Source organism: Chlorocebus sabaeus, chromosome 9, assembly GCF_047675955.1.
Source record: "Chlorocebus sabaeus isolate Y175 chromosome 9, mChlSab1.0.hap1, whole genome shotgun sequence".
Taxonomy (NCBI): domain Eukaryota; kingdom Metazoa; phylum Chordata; class Mammalia; order Primates; family Cercopithecidae; genus Chlorocebus; species Chlorocebus sabaeus.
In genome coordinates, this window is record NC_132912.1 from 18,618,848 (window position 1) to 18,645,327 (window position 26,480).

The window sequence follows — 26,480 nt, forward strand, 5'->3', positions numbered from 1 at the left end:
CACAGGTAAGACAAACACGTAAGATGCAGAGGTAATGAAATCTTTCTTTCCTCTGTAATTAACCATATTAGGTCTAATCACTACAACTCTTTAGAAAATTCAAATGCAGCCAAAAAGCAATATTAACTTCTAGTCAAGCCTAAAGCACCCATCTTGCATGAGGCATGTTTCTCTTTGTTCTATCAACTAGTTTTTGTTCAAAAGCAGCATCTCTTGCTTTAGGAACAAATAGGTCTGTAGCATTTCTTGAGATGAGCAAGAAAACTGTAGACAACATTAACTTGAAACTTTAGGAAAATGAACCCACCAATCTTTGATTGGGTGTATGTAGAAAAGAGACAAGTGGGGGAAAAAAAATGTCTGGAAAGCCAGTGCCTCATATTACAGAGTTCAGAAAGAGTACCTTATACATAAAATATTTATGTTCCACCTGCCTGTGAAATGTCTAAAAGCCTCTCCTCTCTCTGCAGACAGAGCACACTCCTCCATATGATGTGGTACCTTCCATGCGACCAGTGGTCCTAGTAGGCCCTTCTCTGAAAGGCTATGAGGTGGGTAGCAGCCTTCAACAGAAGCTTGACTTTTGCATGCTTAACTTCTTTGTGACGCTGCCTCCTCCTCCTGACCCTCTCTCTGAATTTTACAGCTTAAGGAGCCAACTTTAGAGCTCAGAGAGCTCACAGCAGCAAAGCATGTTGTTCTGCAAGCTGTGGAATACACTGCTTCGTCCTTTTCCTGTTTTGTTTACCTGGCTGTTGCTTTGAAGATTTCTGCTAGCTGCAATGTACTCAGTCCAGAAAACAGTGTCAAATGGAGACCGATTGAAACCACTTGCAGTGTTATTTGTCCCTAAAATATCATGATAAGTTCAGTTTAATTGTCATTGCATCAGAACTCAGAAGCAGAAAATGCAGCAACCTCATATTGCCACTCTTTTCAAATGCAAAGCTCAGGTTTTCAAGTGTTCCTAAGAGAAGTAAAATTATTTCATCATCATTAGTAATTTCTTTTTGTTGTATCTTAATTTATTCCTTGCTCAATTGCAGGTCACAGATATGATGCAAAAAGCGCTGTTTGATTTTTTAAAACACAGATTTGAAGGGCGGTGAGTATTTCCGCATACTGGGTTTTGTGGATTTTGTCTTAAAGATGGCAAAACCCTGGTGGGACAGGCATGTGATTCCAAGAGAAAACAGCCCTCTGATGTCTATACAATGACAGGAAATAAGTTTCACTCAATTTAATCTGATTCCATCAATATTTATCATATTTGCTTTGTACATCCTTAACCCTTGATGTCTAGTTCCTATACCTGCATCCATAAGCAGACCTTGGGCAGGACACCACTGGCCGGTCTCGTCCTCAATTCATGGTCAACTGGCCCTCTATTGCTGCCCAGGGATTGCACTAAATATCCCTTTTCCATTCAATTTTCCACTCTTCTAAAAGACTTCTGTGTCATCTCTCCCTCCTTAAAGCTCTGCTAACCCCTTCTCATCTCACGATCCCCCAGTGAACTTGCCTCCCTGTGTCATTGAGAAAATAAAGGCAAATGGAGGAGAACATCCAGGCATTTCCACAACTCTGCCTGTGGAGTTGCATGTTTGCCTGGGTGCTCTGCTTTATCTCCAATGACTATGTTCCCAGCAAGGGCCAACCCACCATGTGGGTACTGCATCTCATTCCCCATCCCCTCTCTGCTAGAAGTATCCATACACAGCCATAATCATCCTTTGCTCTCTTCTCATCAGTATTTCCTGTTCTAATGGAAACTCCATCACCATATAAAAATGTTACTTCCTCTCACATTCGACCTCATATTGCTCTAGGTGTGTCATTTTTTTTTTCTTTACAGGAAGATTCCTTGAAAGAATTGAGTGTACTGGCTTTCCTTCCACTTTCTTCAGCCTACCCCAGTTATGTTTTCACCCACACCACTCAGCTAAACTAGTCAAGATCACCCACGACCTTCACATTGCTAAATCCAGGGATAAATTTTCAGCCAGAATCTTACTTGATCATGAACAATGGTTGACATGGTGGATTATTCCATCCTCTTTGAAATACTTTGGTTTCTGGAACCACGCTTTTCTGGTTTTCCTTCTGTCACACTGACTACTCCTTTCTCTGCTTTGCTGGTACTTCCTCATCAACTGGAAATCTTGGACAGCCCAGGGCTAAATTCTTTGATGTCTTTTATCTACATTCCTTTAGTGATTTCATTCAGCATCAGATTTTTAAATTCCATTCCTTTGCCAGTCTTTCCTCTAAATTCTAGACCCATGTATACAATTGCCTATTCATTATCACTACTAAGATGTCTAATGGACTTTTCAAACGTAACCTCCCCCAAAACCTACTCCTCCTATGGTCTTCCCTATCTCAATTAATGGCTTCTTTATCTTTCAGTCCCGAGACCCTTCAGCCCAGATCATTATCCTTGACTATTCTTTCTGCTATATTTCACATGCAAATGGTGTTGTCTGTATCTTCAAAATATATTCAGAATCGAAGCCCTTCTCACACATCCTCTGCCACCATTTTGGTCTGAGACATCTTCATCTCTTCCCTGGATCGTTGCAACAGCCTCCCGCCTCATCTCCTTGCTTCTGTGGTTGTTGCCTTAAAGACTGTGCTCAGGTCAGCTGCTGCATGACCCTGTTAAGATGTGAGCTAGTGCTCACCACTCCTTTACTCAAAACCATCCAATGACTTCTTTTTTTCTGAGTAGAAACCAAAGTCCTGCAGTGGCCTATCTGACCTCCTATGGTCTATTCTTGCACACAACCGTACCTAGACTTTCTCTTGCTGCTCTTCCCTCGCTCATTCTCACCCTGCCGTACTTACTCCGTTGCTGTTCTATGAGTGTTCCAGACAGATTACACAATCACCTCAGGGCCTTGGCACTTTGCGGTTCCTTTTGCAGGAACACTTTTCCCTCAGATATTCTTCTTGGTATAAGTGCATACACGTATGCACACATGCACACATTCATTCTGTGTCTCTCCTTTCCCTGACTTTGTTTTCTAGTGCTCTTTTATGTATTTCCAGTACTATTTTTGTTTATTGTCATTCTCCCATAACTAGACGATAAACTCTATGAGGGCAGGGTTTGAGAATGTTTTGTGAACTGTTGTGTTCTCAGTGCCTGGAGCAGTACTCAACATGAGCAGTGGCCAGATGAATTTTGAATGAATGTCTGCTGCGTACTCTCTGCTAGAGAAATGCAGAGATGGTGAAGCCAGTCTCTCCCTATGAAGAGCTCTCATGGAAACCATAAATTGAAACCTGTAGCAGTAACACTGAATATAAGTAAAAGGGCAACCTGGTATATGCATGCATAAGGTACAGGTAGCATAAAGGGAGGTGTAATTAACACCAACTTAAGGACATCCACAACCTGGAAGAGTTTTTAAATGGTGCCTAAGATTTGACCGAATGGATTACAGGGGAGAGAAGGGTATGTTCAGCAGATGGTATATAGTGTGTGAAGGTTTTGAGGTATGACACAGCATTATGTGTAAGGCAACTCACACCCAGATCTTAAGGACCTGGGCAAGATGTGACCGTTAACAAACCCAAGGGTTATATCTAGTGTGTCACGCCAATGGGCTTGGACTTAATCCTTTCTCTCTCCTCCTCTTCCCCCGTCACTATTCAACTTGCCTCAGTAAATATTTATTGAGTATATTCTGTGTGCCAGGCATTGTGAGGAGCAAAAATAGACAGGGGCCTTGGCTTTGTGAAGCTTAAAGTCTATTGAAAGTCAGTCTTGAATCAAATAATTGATGGGTGCCATCATTGAATGTTAAGCCAGCTCCTGAAGCATCAAAGACGTGACTAGAGTCCAAAATGGAAACCTCAAAGTTTAAGAGTAGCTTATTACAGGGGACCTGGAACATACAGGCTAGTGTATATTTCTGTATTTTTAACCAGATAAATGCAGTGCTTCTCTTCTCCACATTCCTTTTGTCCTCCCATCCTAACAATGCAACTACAATAGATCAGGACTCCCCAACCCCTGGATCACGGATCAGTACTGGTCCATGGCCTGTTAGGGGCCACACTGCAGGGGGTGAGTGGCAGGGGAGTGAGCAAAGCTTCATCTGTATTTACAGCCACTCCTCATCACTCACACATTACTGCCTGAGCTCAGCCTCTTGTCAGATCATCAGCGGCATCAGATTCTCATAGGAGCACAAACTGTACTGTGAACTGTGCATGCGAAGGATCTAGGTTACACGCTCCTTAGCAGAGTCTAATGTCTGGTGTTCTTTCACGGTCTCCCATCAACCTCAAAAGGGACCATCTAGTTGCAGGAAAACAAGCTCAGGCTCCCACTGATTCTACATTAGGGTGAGTTGTAGAATCATTTCATTATCTATTCTGATGTCATAATAATAGAAAGAAAGTACACAATAAATGTAATGTGCTTGAATCATCCCAAAACCATCTCCCCACTCCTACTGAACTGGTCCATGGAAAAATTCTTTCATGAAACTGGCCCTTGGTGCCAAAATGGTTGGGGACCGCTGCAGTAGCTAGTATTTGTTGGTTTCAGGATTCTTTTACATTTCTTAGTATAGTACTTTCTTTCTAGACCACACCTACTACTACAACCATTTCTAATTTATATTGATTTTTGGCAGGGGAGGCAAGGGCAGGAGGGAAACTTTTGTAGGAGGACAAGTATTGTTAGTAAGTGACCAAGCAGGCTGGGCACGGTGGCTCACGCCTGTAATCCCAGCACTTTGGGAGGTGGGTGGATCACGAGGTCAGGTGTTCGAGACCAGCTTGGCCAACATGGTGAAACCCTGTCTCTACTAAAAATACAAAAATTAGCTGGGCACGTTGGTGGGTGACTGTAGTCCCAGCTACTTGGGAGGCTGAGGCAGGAGAATTGCTTGAACCCAGGAGGCGGACGTTGCAGTGAGCCAAGATCATGCCACTGCACTCCAGCCTGGGCAACGGAGTGAGACTCTGTCTCAAAAACGAAAAACAAAACAAAACAACAACAAAAAAAGTGATCAGGCAAAGAACTGAAAGGAGAGAATGAGGAAAACAAAAACTATTATAAGTTTCAAGGTATGAAAAGGCTTTATAATCAAGGACTTCATAACCAAATATTCCTAATTAGATTTTTTAATTTTCCATATCTTTAGGAAATATTTTTTCAGTTTGTGCCAGGAAAATAGAACCTTTAGCTTGGACCAAGGCTACTAGACACTGGCCAAGTATAAAAGGCGTACCTCTAATCTGCTCCATTTAGCTTTTGTTTCTTTATCCTTGGCTCTGTCATTTATCACAATTTGGAATTGTCAACATGAGCCTGAACACTAAAAAAATTCTGCTAACAAAGGCATTGTGTTTTCCATGCCTGAGTCAACCCACTGCCCTTTCCTAAATGCCAAAGATGGGGAAATGGGATGGAATTTCCTGGATTACTACTTGTACTTAAACCTGAGTAAGTTTTGAACTTGGAAGACACATTCCAGCCAGAGAGGGTGGATTTTGGACCCATGTTCAAGTGTATCAACCACCTAGATTGGTTTTATTTAAGAAACAGATGAACAAAATACCTTAAAGTATCTGTTTTTTTCTAGCCAGAAGTAATTTCCGTATGGTTTAATAGACTTGTCTTGGCTCATCTTGACTTATAGAGGCTGGGGTTCAATATTCTAGCCCTGTTGTCCCCAGTTAACAGTCCTCAGAGGAAGAAACAAGTCCATAAGGCAGACTTGAAAAGCCATGTACAAATTTAACATTTTTACCCATGGCAAGACATCTAGAGTAACTGAATTATTGACTGTCTTTGCTTTTAGCAAGGCAAGACAGCAGTAGAGGATGAAAATTCATCAAAAGCATCAGGTGTGTATGCACACATGACATTCTAAAAGAGAAAAATGAATTATTCCTTAATCATCTATTAAATAAGCTAAATTTATTTTATTTTATTTTTTTAAGTTTAAGCCCAAGAGGAGAAAATATGAAAGGAAATGTTAGTTATGCAAAAGGTTCTAGGTAGTCAAGAATTCCTTTTCTTTTCTGAAACCCACTTATATTCATTTGCAGAAGCCCTGGGGGCTGGTGAGAATCACATTCTGGTTAAGTAGTGTCAGTGTGTCAGATCAAAGAAGAAATAAATCATCCTCCTCCTGTTGTGTGTAATAAAGTAGCCCATTTAAAACTGGATTCACAGTAACCAATTGTGTCATGTAAACAAAGCAATCTTCAGATTCACCTTGTAGGATGGTGACAGGTAAATTAACAAGGAAATTGAGAACAAGAAGGAAAGCTACTTGGGATAAAGTCAAGTTTTTTTTGTTTTTTTTGTTTTTTCTTCAGTGACTTTCAAAACATCAGCAATCAGCCCTGAAGTGTTTGGAATACATACTGAATTGCTATAGGGATAAATATACCATTGCCAGAATCTTCTGCAGTACACTCTTACTAGAAATCAATCATCCCAGGGCTGGGCGCAATGGCTCTCACCTGTAATCCCAGCACTTTGGGAGGCTGAGGCAGGCAGATCACTTGAGGCCAGGAGTTTGAGACCAGCCTGGCCAACATGGTGAAACTTGTCTCTACTAAAAGTACAAAAATTAGCTGGGTGCAGTGGTGGGCACCTATAATCCCAGCTACTCAGGAGGCTGAGGCAGGAGAATCACCTGAACCCAGGAGGCGGAGGTTGCACTGAGCCAAGGTTGCGCCACTGCACTCTAGCCTGGGTGACAGAGCGAGACTCTGTCTTTAAAAAAAAAAAAATTAAGCAAATGTAAAAAGTTGTTTATCTCATGGAAACCACGAGGAAAACACACAAGAAAAAGTACATTAGGCTGGGTGCAGTGGTTCACACCTGTAATCCCAGCACTTTAGGCGGCTAAGGGAGGAGGGCTGCTTGAGCTCAGAATTTTGAGACCAGCCTGGGCAACATAATGAGACCCTGTTTCTACTAAAAAAAAAAAAAAAAAAAAAATTAGGTATGGTGGCATGCACCCAGTAGTCCCAGCTACTTGGGAGGCTGAGCCAGGGGGATCACTTGAGCCTGGGAGGTTGAGGCTGCAGTGAGCTATGATCACACCCTTGCATTCCAGCCTGGGTGACAGTGAGATGCTGTCTAAACACACACACACACACACACACATATACATTATATGACATAGTTCATTTGACTATTATTTACATAATTACAATAATATTAAATATGGAGCCAGCCAAAATTACAGTTTGTCTATTTGAATCTCTCTGGGACATTCTAGCCTGCTGCAGTATAGACTGTTTCTCTCTGTGCTGGGTGTCATTCTGGAACATTCTGTGTTATGTCCTTGGGGATTCCTTTCACCTTTCTTTTGGGTTGAAGCTCCTCTTTCCCAGATCCCTTGATTTCTTTCAAGCTTTATTGTCATTTGAGTCAAAAACCTTCTCCAGTAATTTCCCTAGGAAGAGTACATATATGTTTTTTTCAATAGCCTGCATGTTTACAAACCTTTCTGTTTAATTGCTAGTTTAAATGCTTATGGTATTCTGATTGAAATAGTTTTCCTTTCAAATGTTGAAGCCTTTTTTCTCCATTATCTTCTGGCCTCCATTGTTGCATTGAGAAGTACAAAGCATTCTAATGCTTGACCCTTTGGGACCTGTCTTTTTCCTCTGAAACCTTATGGGTTTCTCTTTGTCCCCAGTATTATGAAATTTATAAAAATACGTCTTGGTGTGGATCCTTCAACCCGTGTGCTGGACCCTTTCAATTCGGAAAATCAGACCCTTAATTCTGGAATTAATTCTTTATTTTCTTTCCTCTGTCTTCTTTATTATCTTTTTCTGAACTCCTGTAATTTGGAATTTGAACCTCTTGGGTGATCTCTACTTTTCTTATCTTTCTTCTCCTGTCTTCCAACTCTTTTGTTTTACCCTTTGGAGATGTTACTTTTCTTTTAACCCTTCTTTTGATTTTTTTCTATTTCTATTATCAAGTTATTTCCAAAAGCTTTTATTCTATGTCTTTAAATATAAATTTGTTCTAGTTTCATAGATAAAACCATCTCTTAGCTTTTAACTATGAATAATTGTCATAGTTGATTTTTCTGTTTGTTTTGGTCTCTCATGTTAGAGGTCTTCTGAAGATGCCTGACAAACAGTCCTGCGCTCGAATTTTAAAATAAAGCATAAAATAATTAAACAGAAGTTCTGTGCTCATAGATGGAGCTTATCAACTTTGTGTTTCTGTGTATGGCAATCTTGCTAGACAATTTACATAGGAAACCTCCAATATCATTATCTTTGGGTCTTTACTCTTTGGCAGTCAGATTCCCCAGAGAAGAATCTTCCATTCTGACTCCTGGGGATATAAATATAAGCCTGGCTACCAAAATTGTACAATGAGGAAAAAGGCTGAAGACTCAACATTCAGAATCCTTTCTTTTCCATCCAGTATTCTCTGCTCCTGTTCTGTCTAGGGTCTCCTGGTCAGAGGCCCTCTTGTATTGCCTGCAAGGTAACAAATCTGGGGTATTGTACCACACAGGAAAAGAACTGTCACCTGGCTATTTAGTATTGTGAAGGGGCAGTGGAGGGCTGTAACTGAAACAGACTTTTAAACTAAACCTTTCCTTTTCGCCTCACCTTCATTCGCTACCTTCTTTAGAAATATTGTGAGCCTTTAATTTTGCTTCACAGCTTTTTCCTACTGCTGACTTGAATATTCAGCTTTCTCCAGTCTAAGTCATTTGCTATTTCCAGCTCCCAAATTTTGTTGCTCTCATTTCTACCTTATCTAAAATGATACTCCCAATTCATTATTGTCTCTCATAATACCCTGTATGTTCTTTCCACAACAATCATCATCTTTAATTATTTTCCTTTATTATTTATCTCTGCCACTAGACCATTAGCTCTCTGAGGGAAGACCGGTTCTTATTTATTCTTCATGCCTAGCACAGCACTGAACTATGGCACAGAGGCTAGGAATATAGGGTCAGGAGTCTGGGTTCAAATCCCAGTTCTCCCACTTAGTAAGTACATACCCTTGGATAAATAATCTCTCTGTGGTTCTCATTCTTCATCAGCAATAGTGGGATAATAATAAACATTTCTCCTAGAGCTTTTTGGATGATTTAGTAATTCAAATAAAGTGTTTAGTACTTATCTGACACTTGTAAGCAACCAATAAATGCAATGTAAAGCAGGTGCAGGACAGGGCCAGGCGCGGTGGCTAACACCTGTAATCCCAGCACGTTGGAAGACTGAGGTAGGCGGATGACTTGAGGCCAGGAATTCAAGACCAGCTGGCCAACATAGTGAAACCCCCTCTCTATGAAAAATACAAAAATTAGCCAAGTGTGGTGGCACACATCTGTAATCCCAGCTACTCCAGAGGCTGAGGCAGGAGAATCACCTGGACCTGGGAGGTGGAGATTGCAGTGAGCCAAGAACATGCCACTGCATTGCAGCCTGGGCAAGACTCTGTCTCAAAACAAACCAACAAAAAACAAAGTAAGGCAGGTGTAAGATAAACAGATATGAATAAGTCAAAAGAAAAAAAAAATGAGTAAGTATCCTAACACATATGGTTTGAAAATATAGTCGCTATATATATTTCATACTTAGATGAATTGGGGGCATATACTTCTATGCCCTTTGATTAGACCAATAACCTTAGGGTCTTCTGTGACTCTTTTCTCCAACAGGATATCCATCACAAGGGTCACCGCTGACATCTCGCTTGCCAAACGCTCAGTATTAAACAATCCCAGTAAGCACGCAATAATAGAAAGATCCAACACAAGGTCAAGCTTAGGTAAGTCTGTGCAATGAGCTTACGCTTTTTAAACTCTCCTCTCCTGATGTTGATGATGAGAAGATCTAACCAGATGATAATTCTATGTGTCACAGAGTATAGGAAAAACAGGCGTGTGCTGCCAGTAGCTGTTGCTATGGTCTTACTGATTTCATGGTGTGGAAGGATTTGTTATGATAGTTCGAAGTTAAGAATTCCACAGGCTGTCAGCGTTAATGTTTTGGTTGTGGTTTGTTTTCACTAATGTGAGCTTTCGTGTCTGTAGACTCTAAGATCTCCTGGCTTTGCATCAGTGTTACCATGAGCAAGTTTATTAACCTTTTGAAGTTTCCATTTCCTCATCTTAAAAAAAGAAATAACTACCTCCTAGAATTATTGCAAGGATTAAACATGATACGTGCTCAGTAAATGATAGCCATTATTATGCTAAATATTCCTTAATTCCTGATGTATATCAATAATGAAATCATACTCGGAGAGTATAATTTGTGTGTTTGGAAACTGGTAAAGGATGAAGTCAATTCCTGGCTATATTTATTGATAGATATTGATATGTTTTATTTGTAAAAACAGTATAGGGAGTTATTGTGTTTACAGGGTGGTATGTGGATACTGCTTATTAACATGTACTGAATTGATCAAATTGAAACCCTTCTGCTGCTATTTAATCTTTTTGGTATGTGCTTGGAGTTTTAGGTTAATCACTGTTACACAAGTTACTTATTGAATTGTTGGGTTTCTGTTTTTATAAAGTAAACTTTCTGAGAGTTGTGTCAGATCTTTGAGCTTAATTTTTCTCTGTTTATAGGTTAGATATACAAATCCTCTGAGAGGCTGGTTTCTAACCTAGAAGTTCTTCATTTACTCTGAAGTATGATTATATAAATAATAGAAAAACTGTTATAAATAATAAGCTTTATCTGTTAGCAATGAGCATGATACATTATAGAACTCAGTTTTGTTTCTCACCTAACAACCCTTCATTGGCAAAACTTCAGTAACAGGTTTAGAAATATATTTGAGGAAAAAATGTAATCATGTGTTTTGCTTACAGCAATTCCTTTTTATGTCCTTATCATCTGTCACACTTAAAACTCTTTCCACACATCATTTGATGCTCACAAGAATTACTTTTTATTTTGCTTTTTTGAGAGAGGGTCTCACTCTGTTACCCAGGCTGCAGTACAGTAATGTGGATCAGGGCTCACTGCGCCTTGACCTCATAGGCCCAATCAAACCCCCCACCTCAACCTCCTGAGTATCTGGGGCTACAGGCACATGCCACTACATCGGGCTAATTTTTTATAGAGATGGAGTCTCACTATGTTGCCCAGGCTGGTCTCAAATTCCCAGGCTCAGGCAGTCCCCCTGCCTTGGCCTCCTAAAGTGCCAGGACTACAGGTACGAGCCACTGCACCTAGCTAAGAATTATTATAAAATGCTCATTTCATAGATTAAACTGAATTAACCAAGTCAGGTAATTTTTTAGACTCATTAGTGGAATCAATTACTTAACAGATTTCCTTAGATTGTCAAGATTTTTTTGCAACTACTGATTATACATTGTTTTTAAATGAATCTTCCAGTCTATGTATTTCATAGAGCATACACTAGATACCAAATATCACGCGAAAGCCCACAAATAAAAAAATGAACTGATGAAGCCCCTTCCCTCAAGGAGCTGGGTGTAGCCATAAGGCTAATCAGTGAAGAGCCCATCGAATAGAGGGTAATGAGCAAAGTGGTCCAGCCATGAACTGGCTGCCAAAGAGCTGATGCTGCAGGAGGCACAGGGAAAGGCTTTTCCAGGGAGCTGATCCTGAGCTGAGACTTGAAGATGACAGGATTTAGCCAAGAAAAAGGGAAAGGAGTGCAGACGGGTGACAGTGATTCAAGACAGTGAAAGCCACAACAGGCTTCTGAAAAACATAGGTGCTTCATTTAAGCTAAAATATATGGTTTTAAAAAGAGGGAGATGCGAGATGACACCAGAGAGATAGGCAGGGGTAAGATGTGAAAAGTTTGGAGCTTATTTGTATTAGTCTGTTCACAGGAAAAAAAAAATGTGATCATGTGTTTTGCTTAAAGCAATTTCCTTTTTTATGTCCTTATCTGTCACACTTAAAACTCTTTCCACACCTCATCTGATGTTCACAAGAATTACTGCTAATAAAGACGTACCCGAGACTGGGTAATTTATACAGGAAGGAGGTTTAACAGAATCACAATTCCACATGGCTAAGGAGGCCTCACAATCATGGTAGACGGTGGAGAAGGAGCAAAGTGACGTCTTACATGACAGCAGGCAAAAGAGAGCGTGTACAGGGGAACTTCACTTTATTAAACCATTAGATCTCATGAGACTCATTCACTATTAGGAGAACTGCATGGGAAAGACCTGCTCCCATGATTCAGTTACCTGCCAGCAGGTCCCTTCTATGACACGTGGGAATTATGGGAGCCCCAATTCAAGATGAGATTTGGGTGGGCACAGCCAAACCATATCATTATTCTTAAGTTGGTAGGGGACTATGTACAGACCAGAGGGATTCATTCATTTAGCATATACTTGAGTACCAACCATGTGCCAGGCATTATTTTGGTGCCCGGGGACACAAAAGTAAAGGACACAAAGTATTCTTTCTCAGAGTGTTTGTTTTACAGGAAGACATGGACAAAATCTTGTATATATAGACATATATAGATGGTTGGTCAGTGGTTGAGAATTCTAAAAGCAGCAGATCAAGGAGTAAAGAGTGAGCCAAGGAGGAGGCTGTAATTTTATTATAATAAAAATGCAAAAAGTACAAAAATGCAAAAAAAAATGCAGTTGGGCAAAGTCATCTAACACCAAACCCATTTTATAATTAAGTGTAGAGTATCTAATGTGATGTATTGAATACTAAAAGTGAGAAACAGAATGGTTGTATAGGGACTCAAAGTTCGGTTCCTACTGTACGTATATTGCTTTCACACTCTGTAAAGTTGAAAAATCTTTAAGTCAGACCATCGTAAGTCATGGACTGTCTGCAGTTACTGTAGGCCAAGTACTGTAATAATTGTAAGGGAAGCTTTGCGTATGGATTCGTTTAGTCCTCATTTCCATAATACAGATAAGAATACTTAGGTTCTGAGAGGTTCAATATGTTACCCAATGACCTTATAGCTCTATGAAGCGATGATGTTTCAATTCTGCCCCCCGAAGTCACTTTGATATGTGGCAGTGGGGACAGAGAAGCAGAATTTACTAGTGTGGGGAGAAAGGTGGTTAGAGAAGGCTTTACAGATATTTTGTAAGATGAGGCAGGTACTGGTCAAAATTAAGAGTTTTGTGTGTAGTAATTATGAAAATGGCATTGGAATAACACATATGGCATTAAATAACTTACACTAGAGCTATCTCCAGGTCTTAATTCCTAACTGACCACTTAGGTGTCCCTCAACACTAGCCACAATGAAAGTAACCATCTCCAATCTATTATTACAGTATTGTTTGATTACAGAAACCTCCTTCTAAATAAAGTTCATAGCACCCAGGTTTTAAGACTTGTACTCATCAGTTATTTTTCCTGAGTCTTCTCCTCCTCCCACCCTGATAGGCCCCAGTGTGTGTACTGTTACCCTCTATGTGTCCATGTGTTTTCATCATCGTTTAGCTCCCACTTGTAAGTGAGAACATGTGGTATTTGGTTTTCTGTTCCTGCGTTAGTTTGCTATGGATAATGGCCTTCAGCTCTATCCATGTCCCTCAAAGGACATGATCTTGTTCTTTATGGCTGCAGAGTATTCCATGGTGTATATGTACTATGTTTTCTTTATCCACTCTATCATTGATGGGCCTTTAGTTTGATTCCATATCTTTGCTATTGTGAATAGTGCTGCAGTGAACATATACGTGCATGTATCTTTGTAACAGAATGATTTATATTTCTTTGGGTATATACCCAGTAGTGGGATTGCTGGGTCAAATGGTATTCCTATCTTTACATCTTTGAGGAGTTGGCATACTGTCTTCCGCAATGGTTTAACTAATTTACACTCCCATCAACAGTGTATAAGCGTTCCTTTTTCTCCACAACCTCAACAGCATCTGTTATTTTTTGACTTTTTAATAATAGCCATTCTAACTGGTGGGAGATGGTATCTCACTGTGGTTTGATTTGCATTTCTCTAATGATCAGTGTTGTAGCTTCTCTTCTGTATCTTAGAGGAAACATTGATTCTTCCTGGGTGTTGTTTATAGATATTAGAGATATAAAGCATGGAAAGGTATTATTCATTTTTCAGTTTGTTTTAATTCGGTGGGTATACGAAAGTGTGGGATGTGGGGAGTTGAGGAAAGCTTGCCCCCTCTTCAAGACGCTGAGCTGCATTCTTTCATTAGCTAGGGTCATGTGCATCCGTGTGAAGAGACCACCAAACAGGCTTTGTGTGAGCAACAAGGCTGTTTATTTCACCTGGGTGCAGGCCGGCCGAGTCTGAAAAGAGTCAGCAAAGGGCGGTGGGATTATCATTAGTTCTTATAGGTTTTGGGATAGGCAGTGGAGTTAGGAGCAATGTTTTGCGGGCAGGGGGTGGATCTCACAAAGTACATTCTCAAGGGTGGGGAGAATGACAAAGAACCTTCTTAAGGGTGGGGAAGATTACAAAGTACCTTGATCAGTTAGGGTGGGGCAGAAACAAATCACAATGATGGAATGTCATCAGTTAAGGCTATTTTCACTTCTTTTGTGGATCTTCAGTTGCTTCAGGCCATCTGGATGTATACATGCAGGTCACAGGTGATATGATGGCTTAGCTTAGGCTCCGAGGCCTGACACTAGGCCAACTCAAAAGAATCAAATTGACTTTCAGTTTCAGAAACAAACATTGGGGGAGTTTCTGACATTTCTTTATTACAGTAAATTCTGAGCATGATATACTCTGTCAAAGGAAAATTCCATGCACGGATATTCCTTTTTAAAAGCATCATTTTTACTTTGAAGTCAAAAGTATTATCAGAATTTGTCATCCATCCTTAAGGTTGTATCTACTAATACGGTGTTCCACCAGGATTCTGAAAGTCCACTTTAAAATCTTTTTAAAAATCTTTCCCTTTAATTAAAGGAGTATAAAGTATGTATGTAAGGCTACCAGAAATATCTTTATATATGTGTATATATTAAAACATATGTTAGTATATTGACATAATAGAAATAATATCTGTATAGGTAATATTTTTTAAGGTTATCCAGATTTTATACAATGAGCACATATTAGGGCCGGGCGCAGTGGCTCATGCCTGTGATCCCAGCACTTTGGAAGGCTGAGGCGGGAGATCACTTGAGGTTAGGAGTTTCAGACCAGCCTGGCCAATATGGTGAAACCCTATCTCTACTAAAAATACAAAACATTAGCTGGTCCTGGTGGCACATGCCTGTAATTCCAGCTATGTGGGAGGCTGAGGTGAGAGAATCACTTAAACTGGGGAGGCGGACGGAGGTGAGCCAAGACTGCACCACTGCACTTCAGCCTGGGAGACAGAGCGAGACTGTCTCCAAAAAAAAAAAAAAAAAAAAAAAACCAACAAAAAACCACACACATATTAAACTTAATAAAAATAGTGCTCAATCCTTTAAAAGCAAGGAGTTACATGGGATGCTGTGAGTATCTGAACACTTATTATTAACAGATGAAACAAAGATGAAAATCTTTGTGATCAGATTTCTTAATTCTTACAATAAACATTATTTTAGGTTGGAACTTGACTGGGGTTCAGTGGCCCAATGTTATTTTAAAGCTAGTATCTCACGTAGTTTGGGCCCTGATTTTTTAAAGATATCTAGGTAAACAAAAGGACTCAAGTCATAACATACTGTGAGGCAGATGGATTAGTGACCAGAGAGATACCTTTTCTTCAATAATGCACTAGTTAAAATTATCTCCAGGAAGCTTCTGGCATGAATCGAACTGCCTAAGAGGAATTAAAATGTAATTGTAAATCCACATTTGCTGGCATAAAAGTCTCATGGAATTCAACCTGCATGACTGCAGTGGTAACTGTAAGCTATGTACTCTGCTTTATAGACCTATGCTGCCTAGCAATAGTGGCTTCTGGCTATTTATTGAATTTTAAAAATTTAGTTGCCTGTTCACACTAGCTATAGTTCAAATGCTCAGTAGCCCATTAGCTGTTGCCACGCTGGATCACATATAGAGGATATTTCCCTCATCGCAGAAAATTCTGTCAGTCCTGTTTTTGACTCTTTGGAGATCATGGAACAGTAGATGAACTGAATGTAATTTTCTTGGAGTTCAAGTAGATATTTAAATGTTTTGTGATAAGTTTCTACAAATTTTATACTTTAGATTTCTGTAGTGCTGCCTCTGAAAACTGCCCTTTTAAAGCGTGACTATTAAAGGGGTATTCCTCTGATTGGAAAATATGAGGTGTGTTTTTGGATAAGTTTGTTACTGGTGCCATTCATGTCTTTCCTGTTTGATTTTGTATTTCATCTTATTAATAAACATATCTAGATGGCATACAGATGACATGTAAACATAGATCAGCCCATGCACTGAAAGGAAAACTTGTCATGGTTGCTATGCAATGTGGTCTGCAATGAACACATGGAAGATAGCTCAAGGTTCTTATTTTACAGCAGTTTTATGAAATGATTTCATAGAGTGGAAGCGCAAAGAATGTCAGCAGAGAGCTAAAAATTTCCACAATCCAAGTATTATACTAAAAGTAAATTCTGCAGCCAGTTGAGAAAAAAAATTCCTTACATCCTAATGATGTGTGGAGAAAGAGCCCTTTCTAAGAAGATAAATTACTGTTTTAAACTTTTATCAATTCTCTTGCCAATAAGCATTAACATAATGGCTGACCTACTCACCTTTCTGTTGAAGAAACAGTATACCATTTTACTTTATCTTAAAAATACTGCACTTTAACTGAACTGTTTCACCCTTTACAGCGGAAGTTCAGAGTGAAATTGAAAGGATTTTTGAACTTGCAAGAACATTGCAATTGGTGGTCCTTGATGCGGATACGATTAATCATCCAGCTCAACTCAGTAAAACCTCCTTGGCCCCTATTATAGTATATGTAAAAATTTCTTCTCCTAAGGTAAGTAGGATTGCTACTGTTTGCTCTATAATCAAATTTTAGTAAAATGTATTTTATGTTCTGCTTTCTATAATTAGGCTATTGTAATAGCCTTTATGATGTACAGAGAATTTGAAGAGACATGATGGTCAACAATTTTTAAATTTATATAAACAAGGCATGGTTAGTTTCATGGCTTAGAACAGCTGTTCTCAAAGTGTGGTCCATGGATCCCTGGAGGGTCTTGAGACACTTTTAGAGGGTCCATTTAATTAGTCAAAACTACTTCCATGATAATACTAGGACACTATTTGACATTTTCACTGTTTTGACATTTGCAAGGCTGATGCAAAAGCAATGGTGGGTAAAACTGCTGGCATCTAAGCATGAATCAAGACTGTGGTATCAAAGTACCAGAAGTTCATGTATTCATCACCACTGTGCTTTCCCAGTTTAAGGGGGGAAAAAAGCCAATTTCACTTACTGTCCTGATTAAGTAGTATAGTTTATTACTTCTATTAAATCTTGACTTTTAATATTCAGTGTAATAAAGTACACACAAAGCTCCTGCTGCATACCAAAAAGTGTCTGAAGGACAAGCACTGGTGTGATTGAGTTTTGAACTAAACTAGCCATGTTTTTCATGGAATACCATTTTTATCTCCAACAACAACTGTCAGGCTATGCTTATTCAGACTTGGTGTAGCACATATTTTCTTGGACAAAATAAGCCTGTCACTTCAAGGAGAACAGCATGTGTTGCCAATGATAAAACTCAAGCTTTCAGACAACAATCAGAATTTTAGAAAACTTGTATGCACCTCTGAGGACTTAGAAGCTTCCCAATAAAGATTTCTCTGATGAGATCAATGGTAATATTAATGAATATGATGTTTTAATACTGTATAATGAAATATGTCAACATTTGGAAGATCTGCAGTGAACCATTATTGTTTGTATGATCAATGAATAATGTTAATTTCAAGATAGACCAATGGAATGTCATGGAGTAAGAAAACTTCACTGCAGGTTTCAGATTCCACATAACAACTAGTCTTTAAGGAACTACTATTTGTTGAGTTTTAGTGTAGTATCAAAGAAGACTATACTAAATTGTTTCTCCTTGTCTCAATTATAAATCTGTAAGAGGTTGGATTTTCTTCACATATTTCAACCAAAACAAGACACTGCAGCAGGCTGACTGTAGAAGCAAACAGGAGACTGCAATTGTCTTCTATGAAGCCAGCTGTTAGAGAGATTTATATTTTATTTTAACATGTAGCAGATTTATTGTGAATTTTTAAATGTTTTAATAGTTTTCCATTTTAGCTTCTTTAAAGAGGTTGTGAGACAAAATGTTTGAGATCTGCTAGCTTAGAAAAAATGTGAGTGCTTAAAGCTTGCAACTGTGATTTACATTAACATGTTAATTTTGCAGATAATCTTATAGCTCCATCTATTACAAGCCCCTTGTGCTGTATATAAAAAGGCCCCAGAGAAAGGAGTCAATAATGTACCTTGTTCTTTACCTGGGTGTAGTTATTACTCTGTTAAAAACTCATTATCCTTTACAGGTTTTACAAAGGTTAATAAAATCTCGAGGGAAATCTCAAGCTAAACACCTCAACGTCCAGATGGTAGCAGCTGATAAACTGGCTCAGTGTCCTCCAGTAAGTTATCTCTATATACAGCATAATCCAGTTACAGAGATCAGACCTGGTTGGGTTTTTTTTTTTTTTTTGAGACAAGGTCTTGCTCTGTTGCCCATGTTGGGAGTGCAGTGGTATGGTCTTAGCTCACTGCAGCCCTGAACTCCTGGGCTCAAGTGATCCTCTCGCGTCAGCCTTCCAAGCAGCTGAGACTATAGGTGCATGCCTCCATGATCGGCTAACTTTCTTCCCCCCCTATAGAGATCTTTGTCCTTCCCCCTGCTAAATCTTCCTGTGTTGCCCAGTCTGGTCTAGAACTCCTGGCCTGAAGTGATCCTCCTGCCTTGGCCCTCCAAAGTGCTAGGATTACAGGCATGAGCCACCATGTCTGGCCAGAACTGGCATTAATATTTTGAAAAAAACCGTCAAACACCTGTCAGGGAAGAGAATCCTCATCACTTAAAGTGGTATTCATTCCAAAGTAAACTGTCCTCCCGCCTTCCATGATCATGTGTTTTGCGCACAAGTAATCCAAATGATGATTATAGCTTACAAAAAGCTTCAGTACATCCTGCAGTAACTTCACGTTGTTAATATCTAACACAAGATCCTGGGTCCAAAAATTTGGCTTGTATGATGAGTCTATTTGGAGTTGGTATATTATTCATTTGCCCAGGCAGGAGTGCAGTGGTGGCCTCTCGGTTGCAACCTCTGCCTCCCGGGCTCAAGTGATCCTCCCACCTCAGCCCTCCAAGTATCTAGGACTACAGGCACACGCCACCATGCCCTGCTAATTTTTGTATTTTTAGTAGAGACGGGACTTTGCCATGTTGCCCAGACTGGTTTTAAACTCCTGACCTCAAGTGATCCATTCACCTCAGCCTCCCAAAGTGCTGGGATTACAGGCATGAGCCACTACACCAGGCTTTTTTTTTCAAGCATAGCTATTTCAGGCACTATGAATATTTGATTGCTTAATGTATGTTAAAATTTATAATAAACACTAAAAAAATCTTTTGAAAAGTGACTTTTTTCTTCTCTACTGAACTGTGAAGTTTGGACAATGTCAAATTATCAGTGGTTTCGGCTGCTTCTGCCAAATTTCACATCCTAATCTTACCTTATTAATTTCTAAATTCAGATTTCATAATCTTGGGCTGGGCATGGTGGCTCATACCTGTAATACCAGCACTTTGCGAGGCCCAGGCAGGCAAATCACCTGAGGCCAAGAGTTCGACACCAGCCTGGCCAACATGGCAAAACCAGCAAAACCCCATCTCTACTAAAAATACAAGAATTAGCCAGGCTTGGTGGTAGGCACCTGTAACCCCAGCTACTTGAGAGGCTGAGGCAGGAAAATCGCTTGAACCTGGGAGGCCAGGGTTGCACTGAACCAATATCAGGCCACTGCACTCCAACCTGGGCAACAGAGTGAGGCTCTTGTCTCAGAAAAAAAAAAAGAAAAAAGATTTCATGATCTTGATGTCAAGAATAGGCTTCTATCCTATTCCGTTCAAATATATATACAACTCTTTTGCACCATAGTATCCATGCCTTTTTTCATTGCTGATAGACAACTTTTCTGTGCTGCCATGCCCTTAACAACTGTTACCTTTCTGGCCATTATTAGTTAAGCATTCAGTGCCCTAAACAATGATTTGAGGTAGTCAGACACTTGCTAACTAAATAAAAAAGGAGATAGTAGCAGTGCTTATAGAAGCGGGAGCAAGTACAAAGGGGTGCAGCTCATGAGCCCCTTCCTCCTCTTATGGAGGTGGGAAGGGGCTGCGTCAATGTGGTCTGGAATGTCTGCCTCTGCAGGAGTTGTTCGATGTGATCTTGGATGAGAACCAGCTTGAGGATGCCTGTGAGCACCTTGCCGACTATCTGGAGGCCTACTGGAAGGCCACCCATCCTCCCAGCAGCAGCCTCCCCAACCCTCTCCTTAGCCGTACATTAGCCACTTCAAGTCTGCCTCTTAGCCCCACCCTAGCCTCTAATTCACAGGTAAGGGGAGTTTTTATATATATCTATCTATACAATCTTCATAGATAAAAAGGTGGCCTATGGTGACATCTCCAGGATCCAAGCCCAGTAGCGTGCTTGGGGCTTGTTCTAGTATATTAACTCAAAGCAAGTCCAGCATGAGCCATGTACCTGTAAGAAAAGCACCATCGACAGAATATACCGGGAACACACACAGATTACAGAAAATTTCTACAGTAGAAACTTTCTGCTTTAAACAGTAGTATAGACTGTGGAAGTGGATCACGTGGATTCAAATCCTGGCTCCACCTCTTACCACTTGTGGGGCAGATAACCTGGGGCAAATTTCTTAACTGTTCTTACCTCAGGAATAATAATGGCAACCTGTCCATGAGGCTGCTGGAATTAGTAATCTCATGAGATGATCTTATAGGGCTGTTGTATTAATGAGTTGTTATATACAAAGGGTCTAGAACAGTGCCTGTCCCATATTGTATCATTGTATCATATAAGGATTTGCTATTTTTAATATTATCACAGACAGTCAAGCAGAGATAGTTAAGTTTACACCCCTGTATAGAAAAATCTCAGGGACCTGCATCTATATTTGAGCCACAGGAGAATATATAAAAGAACACTTGCCCTGCCTTTTTTTTTTTTTTTTTTTAAGGAAAAGGTTACCATGCACACTGTTCTAGGCACTTACAAAGTCCAATTTAATACACTACAAGCCTTATCAATGCCATTGGATGTTACCAAAGGGATGAAGCTAGGTTAGATTTCATTTCAGATGCTTAAAAAGGACTCCACTTGAATGCGCTTGCTCTGGGACATGTTCTTTACACACTGACCTTGGTTAATGCCTGGTATGCTCCTTTTGCTGCCAGGGTTCTCAAGGTGATCAAAGGACTGATCGCTCCGCTCCTATCCGTTCTGCTTCCCAAGCTGAAGAAGAACCTAGTGTGGAACCAGTCAAAAAATCCCAGCACCGCTCTTCCTCCTCAGCCCCACACCACAACCATCGCGGTGGGACAAGTCGCGGCCTCTCCAGGCAAGAGACATTTGACTCGGAAACCCAGGAGAGTCGAGACTCTGCCTACATAGAGCCAAAGGAAGATTATTCCCATGACCACGTGGACCACTATGCCTCACACCGTGACCACAACCACAGAGACGAGACCCACGGGAGCAGTGACCACAGACACCGGGAGTCTCGGCACCGTTCCCGAGACGTGGATCGAGAGCAGGACCACAATGAGTGCAACAAACAGCGCAGCCGTCATAAATCCAAGGATCGCTACTGTGAAAAGGATGGAGAAGTGATATCCAAAAAACGGAATGAGGCTGGGGAGTGGAACAGGGATGTTTACATCCGCCAATGACTTTTGCCCTTTTGTGTTGGTTTTTTTTTTTTTTTTTTTTTGAAGTCTTCTATAACAGCATCCCCAAAACCAAGCCTTTGGGGTCTACACTGCAATCGTATGTGATCTGTCTTGTAATATTTTGTATTGCTGTTGCTTAAATAGCAATAGTATGAATAGAGTATTAAGATACTTTTTCTTTTGTAAGTGCTACATAAATTGGCCTGGTATGGCTGCAGTCCTCCGGTTGTATACTGGACTCTTCAAAAACTGTTTTAGGTAGCTGCCACTTGAACAAAATCTGTTGCCACCCAGGTGATGTTGGTGTTTTAAGAAATGTAGTTGATGTATCCAACAAGCCAGAATCAGCACAGATAAAAAGTGGAATTTCTCATTTCTCCAGATTTTTAATACGCAGGCACCTGATTTGCATATTCATTCATGGACCACTGTTTCTTGCTTGTACCTCTGGCTGACTAAATTTGGGGACAGATTCAGTCTTGCCTTACACAAAGGGGATCATAAAGTTAGAATCTATTTTCTATGTACTAGTACTGTGTACTGTATAGACAGTTTGTAAATGTTATTTCTGCAAACACCTTCTTATTATATTATATATATATATATATAAGTTTGATCACACTATTTTAGGGTCTTAATGCCAAGTCAGCAGATTTGCTTTATGAATTACAGGGACTAGAAATGCCCACATTCAGGAAATTTGTAATAACATTGTCTAGACACTTATCCTCATTCTAGTAGAAAGATTGTACATACTGTAAATATGTGTGATTGCTTGACTTGAAAAGGTTTGAATTCTGAATGTTATACCATCCTTGTAAGTTTGTAATTTTCACCATAAATTATGGTCAATATAAAACTCCAGAGGTTGTTCTACTCCATACAGTTCACACTGATTGTGACACATTCTTAGTAGCTAGTGTCTGTTCTAGTCACTGCACTGGAGTCTATGAGCCGGAACTCGCTATATGCACGTGTGTGTGTCCGTATGTAAGAGTGTGCACGAGTGACTGAATGGCTGAGATGAATTGGAATGCTGAAGACTAGTGAAGAAACTAAAGACTGATATGGAGCATTCTGCCCACCTGGCTCTGTATTTAATTGTGCTATCTGTTGCTTTAATAACCCATTGAGCAGTCAGGGAATGTGAGTAAGCTTGCTGCCAAAGGTAACTAGGAAAGCATTCATCTGCTGCCTCCTTGTTTTTGCTCCTAGAGAGTAAAACTACAGGCAATTTTACTGTGAGTGTTTCACTGGAAATGTACAATCTTTGTGTGTTAGAGTATTTGTTTTAGTAAGAAATGTTTACACAGCTTGTGGAATTATTTCGTGGGAAAATAAATTTTTATAACTTCTCCCACTTCATTTTCTAACCTTGCCTATTGTTCCTGTTGTTTACCTCCCAGTTACCTACCATTCCTCCCCACCACCGACTCCAGCAGGTTCACTGTCTGTCAGAACCCGGAAGTGCTTCTTATAACCAAAGTTTCTGTTTTTCAGAAGTAATCAGGGCAAAATGGGGTGACTTGAAGTGAATAAAATGTTTAGAATATTATCCTACATAAGACATCTACACGGAAGGGGAACCTTGAAGACATTATCTCCATGCCTCAATTACACTGCTGTAAGAAGCTTACAGTGTCATCATGTTTAAGGCTAAGACCTTTTCCATGTCTCAAGTGTTTATTTTGTCCAGTTATAACTGGATGGTAAGACAGTATTAAGAGTGCAAGTACCTGGTACTTGAAGTTTGTCCCAATAAAATGCCTGTGTATAACTGCCTAACTTCAGATCTACATATTCACTTATATAACAAAATAATCAGCCGGGCATGGTAGCTCATGCCTGTAATCGCAACTCTTTGGGAAGCCGAGGCAGGTGGATCACTTGAGGTCAGGAGTTCAAGACCAGCCTGGCCAATGTGGCGAAACCCCGTCTCTACCAAAAATACAAAAAATTAGCCAGGTATGGTGGTGCACACCTGTAATCCCAGCTACTCGGGAGGCTGAGGCAGGAGAATTGCTTGAACCCAGGAGGTGGAGGCTGCAGTGAGCCAAGATCGTGCCACTGTACTCCAGCCTGGGTGACAGAGTGAGACTCTATCTCAAAAAACAAACAAAAAAACCTATTCAGCAAAACTATAATTATAAAATCAATTATTTTGCTTCCTTGATTATTCCAAGTTCTTGCCAAATATTCTTAGACTTTTATAAGTAAAACTGTTTTACATTTAACACCTTATTTCCCTTATCCCCAAGAAAACTCAGTATTAAAAAATGATTAAGCTGGGGTGGTGGAATGTACCTGTAGACCCAGCTACTTGGGAGGCTGAGACAGGAGGATCCCTTGAGCCCAGGAGGTGGAGGTTGCAGTGAGCTGTGGCTGTACCACTGCACTCTATCCTGGTGACAACCTGATGTCTAAAAAACGAAAATAAAAATTAGTTACATATATAATGTTTTATCAGCTTATATATGAAAAATTTCCCTCAATTTGTTAATTAGCTTTATACTGTTTACATGAATTTATTTTACCGAGTATAAAAACAGTAGTCATAATAAACTTGACAATTCTTACATTGTCCTACCAGTAGGAAACCATATTCTAGTTAAAATTGCTTTTATAAAGTATTTCTGATAAAACTTTTGTCATGGTAAGAGATTCACAATTACTAGGTTCAATCCTTTACTATTTCATCCCAATTAATTATTTTGGAATATTTAAATTCTTGAAACACAGCTAGTATTTATCTTACTTGCTGCTATCATTAATCCCTTTCAAAAAGTAGTGGTTAGAGTTTCCATCTTTTTAATTTTGTATCTAGATTCTTAGCTTGCACTTTACTGTGGAACATGAGTGCAAATTAGAATATTCCTCAAAAAACTAGCTTGAAGGATTTGACATAAGAGCATCTATATGTGAAAAACTGTATAGTGGACATATGTGTAAACTGTGTAGTAAATCTGTAAATGAGGAAATAATCCCAAGGGTAATGGGATATTTACTGACCTGTGGAATGTATATAGTCTTTTCACACAACAAAGGCTTAATCTTAACCCACTCAGCTGTAGAACCATGATTTTTGTAGTCAACCTAGAAAATGCTGGAAATGTATTTAATAGTTTTTTTTTTTTTTTTGGTCATATACTCATTTCAGTCTTTCCTATGCTCTTTCTCTATTGCTTATTTAAGTTACTGTTACAAAAAGGTGCTGCTAAATGTAGGATGTCTTAGTCATGTTGTACTTCGGGACAATGCCACATTTTTAACATGGTCTGCTATGCATTCCTGTTCAACATTCACTGTCAGCTACACTGAACTGTCTAACAAACCTGGTTTAAAGTAATTCATATAAAACAAATAAAGAGCTGGCTTCTGCACTGTTTATTAGTAGTAGTATTAATTGCCATGTTAGAAATGATTCATGTAGTTGAGACTATATTAAATATTCAACATCTCCCATCTGTGGGGCATCTTTCTTGGGGCAATGCCAAACACTTTATGTTCCTTTAGTAATCTTCCTATTATGTCTGATTAAAAAAAAAAAAAAAAAGATAGCTCCATGTAGAAAAATTTTTTTTTTCAGTGTGAGCTCTAGTAGAATAATCTGGGTCAGTTATGGGTTCTGGATCAAGTGTTTAATTTCTGCTACGCTGTACTTTTAACTATTTGTACTTAGATTCGTTATTTAAACTAAAACATGACAGGGTTTTGAAGTAAATGTACTCACTGTTGAACTTAAGTACTTTTTCTGTTTCATAGAAATGTTAATACTAAATATGTTAACATATATATTAATTTTCCCTCACATTTCCCTGATTTTTTCACTTTCTTCCTGCATTTTTTTCTTATATTGCTATGTCCCTTAAGTTTACGTGATTTTCCAATTTGCTTAAGTTTTTGAAAGGAAGAAACCCACTGAAAATTAGCTACGTTCAAGGAAAAATTCCGAATAGTATTCTCTGTCCTGTTTCCAATATGTAAATATTTTTCTTTTATTTTCTGGCATTGGTTGTATTTTGACATTTGTTGGTATTAATCAAACATTTACACCAGTACAAGTTTGTTGCTAGGCTGATTTTCTGCCATTTTCATCCCAGCTTAGCAAATAAGGATGTGCAGTGAGCATTACAGAAAATGATTTTTGTAGAGTTTCTTAAAACACATTTAAAGTTTAAGGAGGTATGCTGAGCCCTAAAAAGATAAGTCGCACAGGAAAATTGTTTCTCTTTAGTCAAATGACATCTACTGGATATAAGGCAGAATGAGGGATGTAAAAGACACAGGTTTGCTTGAAATAATTTTTCTCTTAAACAATAAGCATCTATTGACTGCTCTGAAGCTGTGACTGAGAGAAAAGGCAGTACAGGGTCTCTGCCTGGAGGATGTTTCCTAGGTGTGAAGCTGGGGCTTAAGGGGCATGGATAGAAAATTTGAATGAGAGTGTCATAAGCCAGGAGAACATTAGATGTGGGTGCCAGGGGCACACAGAAGGGGAACAGTGCCTATCCAACCTCAGGGAAGGGTATTCGAGAAAGCCTTCTTTAAAGAAGAGGCCATCTATCGGTCTTACCTGA

General features: G+C 39.5%; 1 protein-coding gene across 13 annotated transcripts in view; it reads left to right on the forward strand.

Moving 5' to 3' along the window:
- The window catches only part of CACNB2 (calcium voltage-gated channel auxiliary subunit beta 2), a 398,973-nt gene extending 373,685 nt beyond the window's left edge, over positions 1 to 25,288 (forward strand). For all 13 annotated transcript variants that reach the window (XM_008002416.3, XM_008002420.3, XM_008002417.3 and 10 more), the window contains 7 exons: positions 471 to 551; positions 1,047 to 1,105; positions 9,687 to 9,796; positions 16,756 to 16,907; positions 18,461 to 18,556; positions 20,357 to 20,542; positions 21,409 to 25,288. In XM_008002416.3, coding sequence (XP_008000607.3) covers positions 471 to 551; positions 1,047 to 1,105; positions 9,687 to 9,796; positions 16,756 to 16,907; positions 18,461 to 18,556; positions 20,357 to 20,542; positions 21,409 to 21,903 — 1,179 coding nt within the window. In that variant the 3' untranslated portion in view covers positions 21,904 to 25,288. The remainder of the gene's footprint in view (positions 1 to 470; positions 552 to 1,046; positions 1,106 to 9,686; positions 9,797 to 16,755; positions 16,908 to 18,460; positions 18,557 to 20,356; positions 20,543 to 21,408) is intronic.
- The last annotated feature ends 1,192 nt before the right edge of the window (positions 25,289 to 26,480 follow it).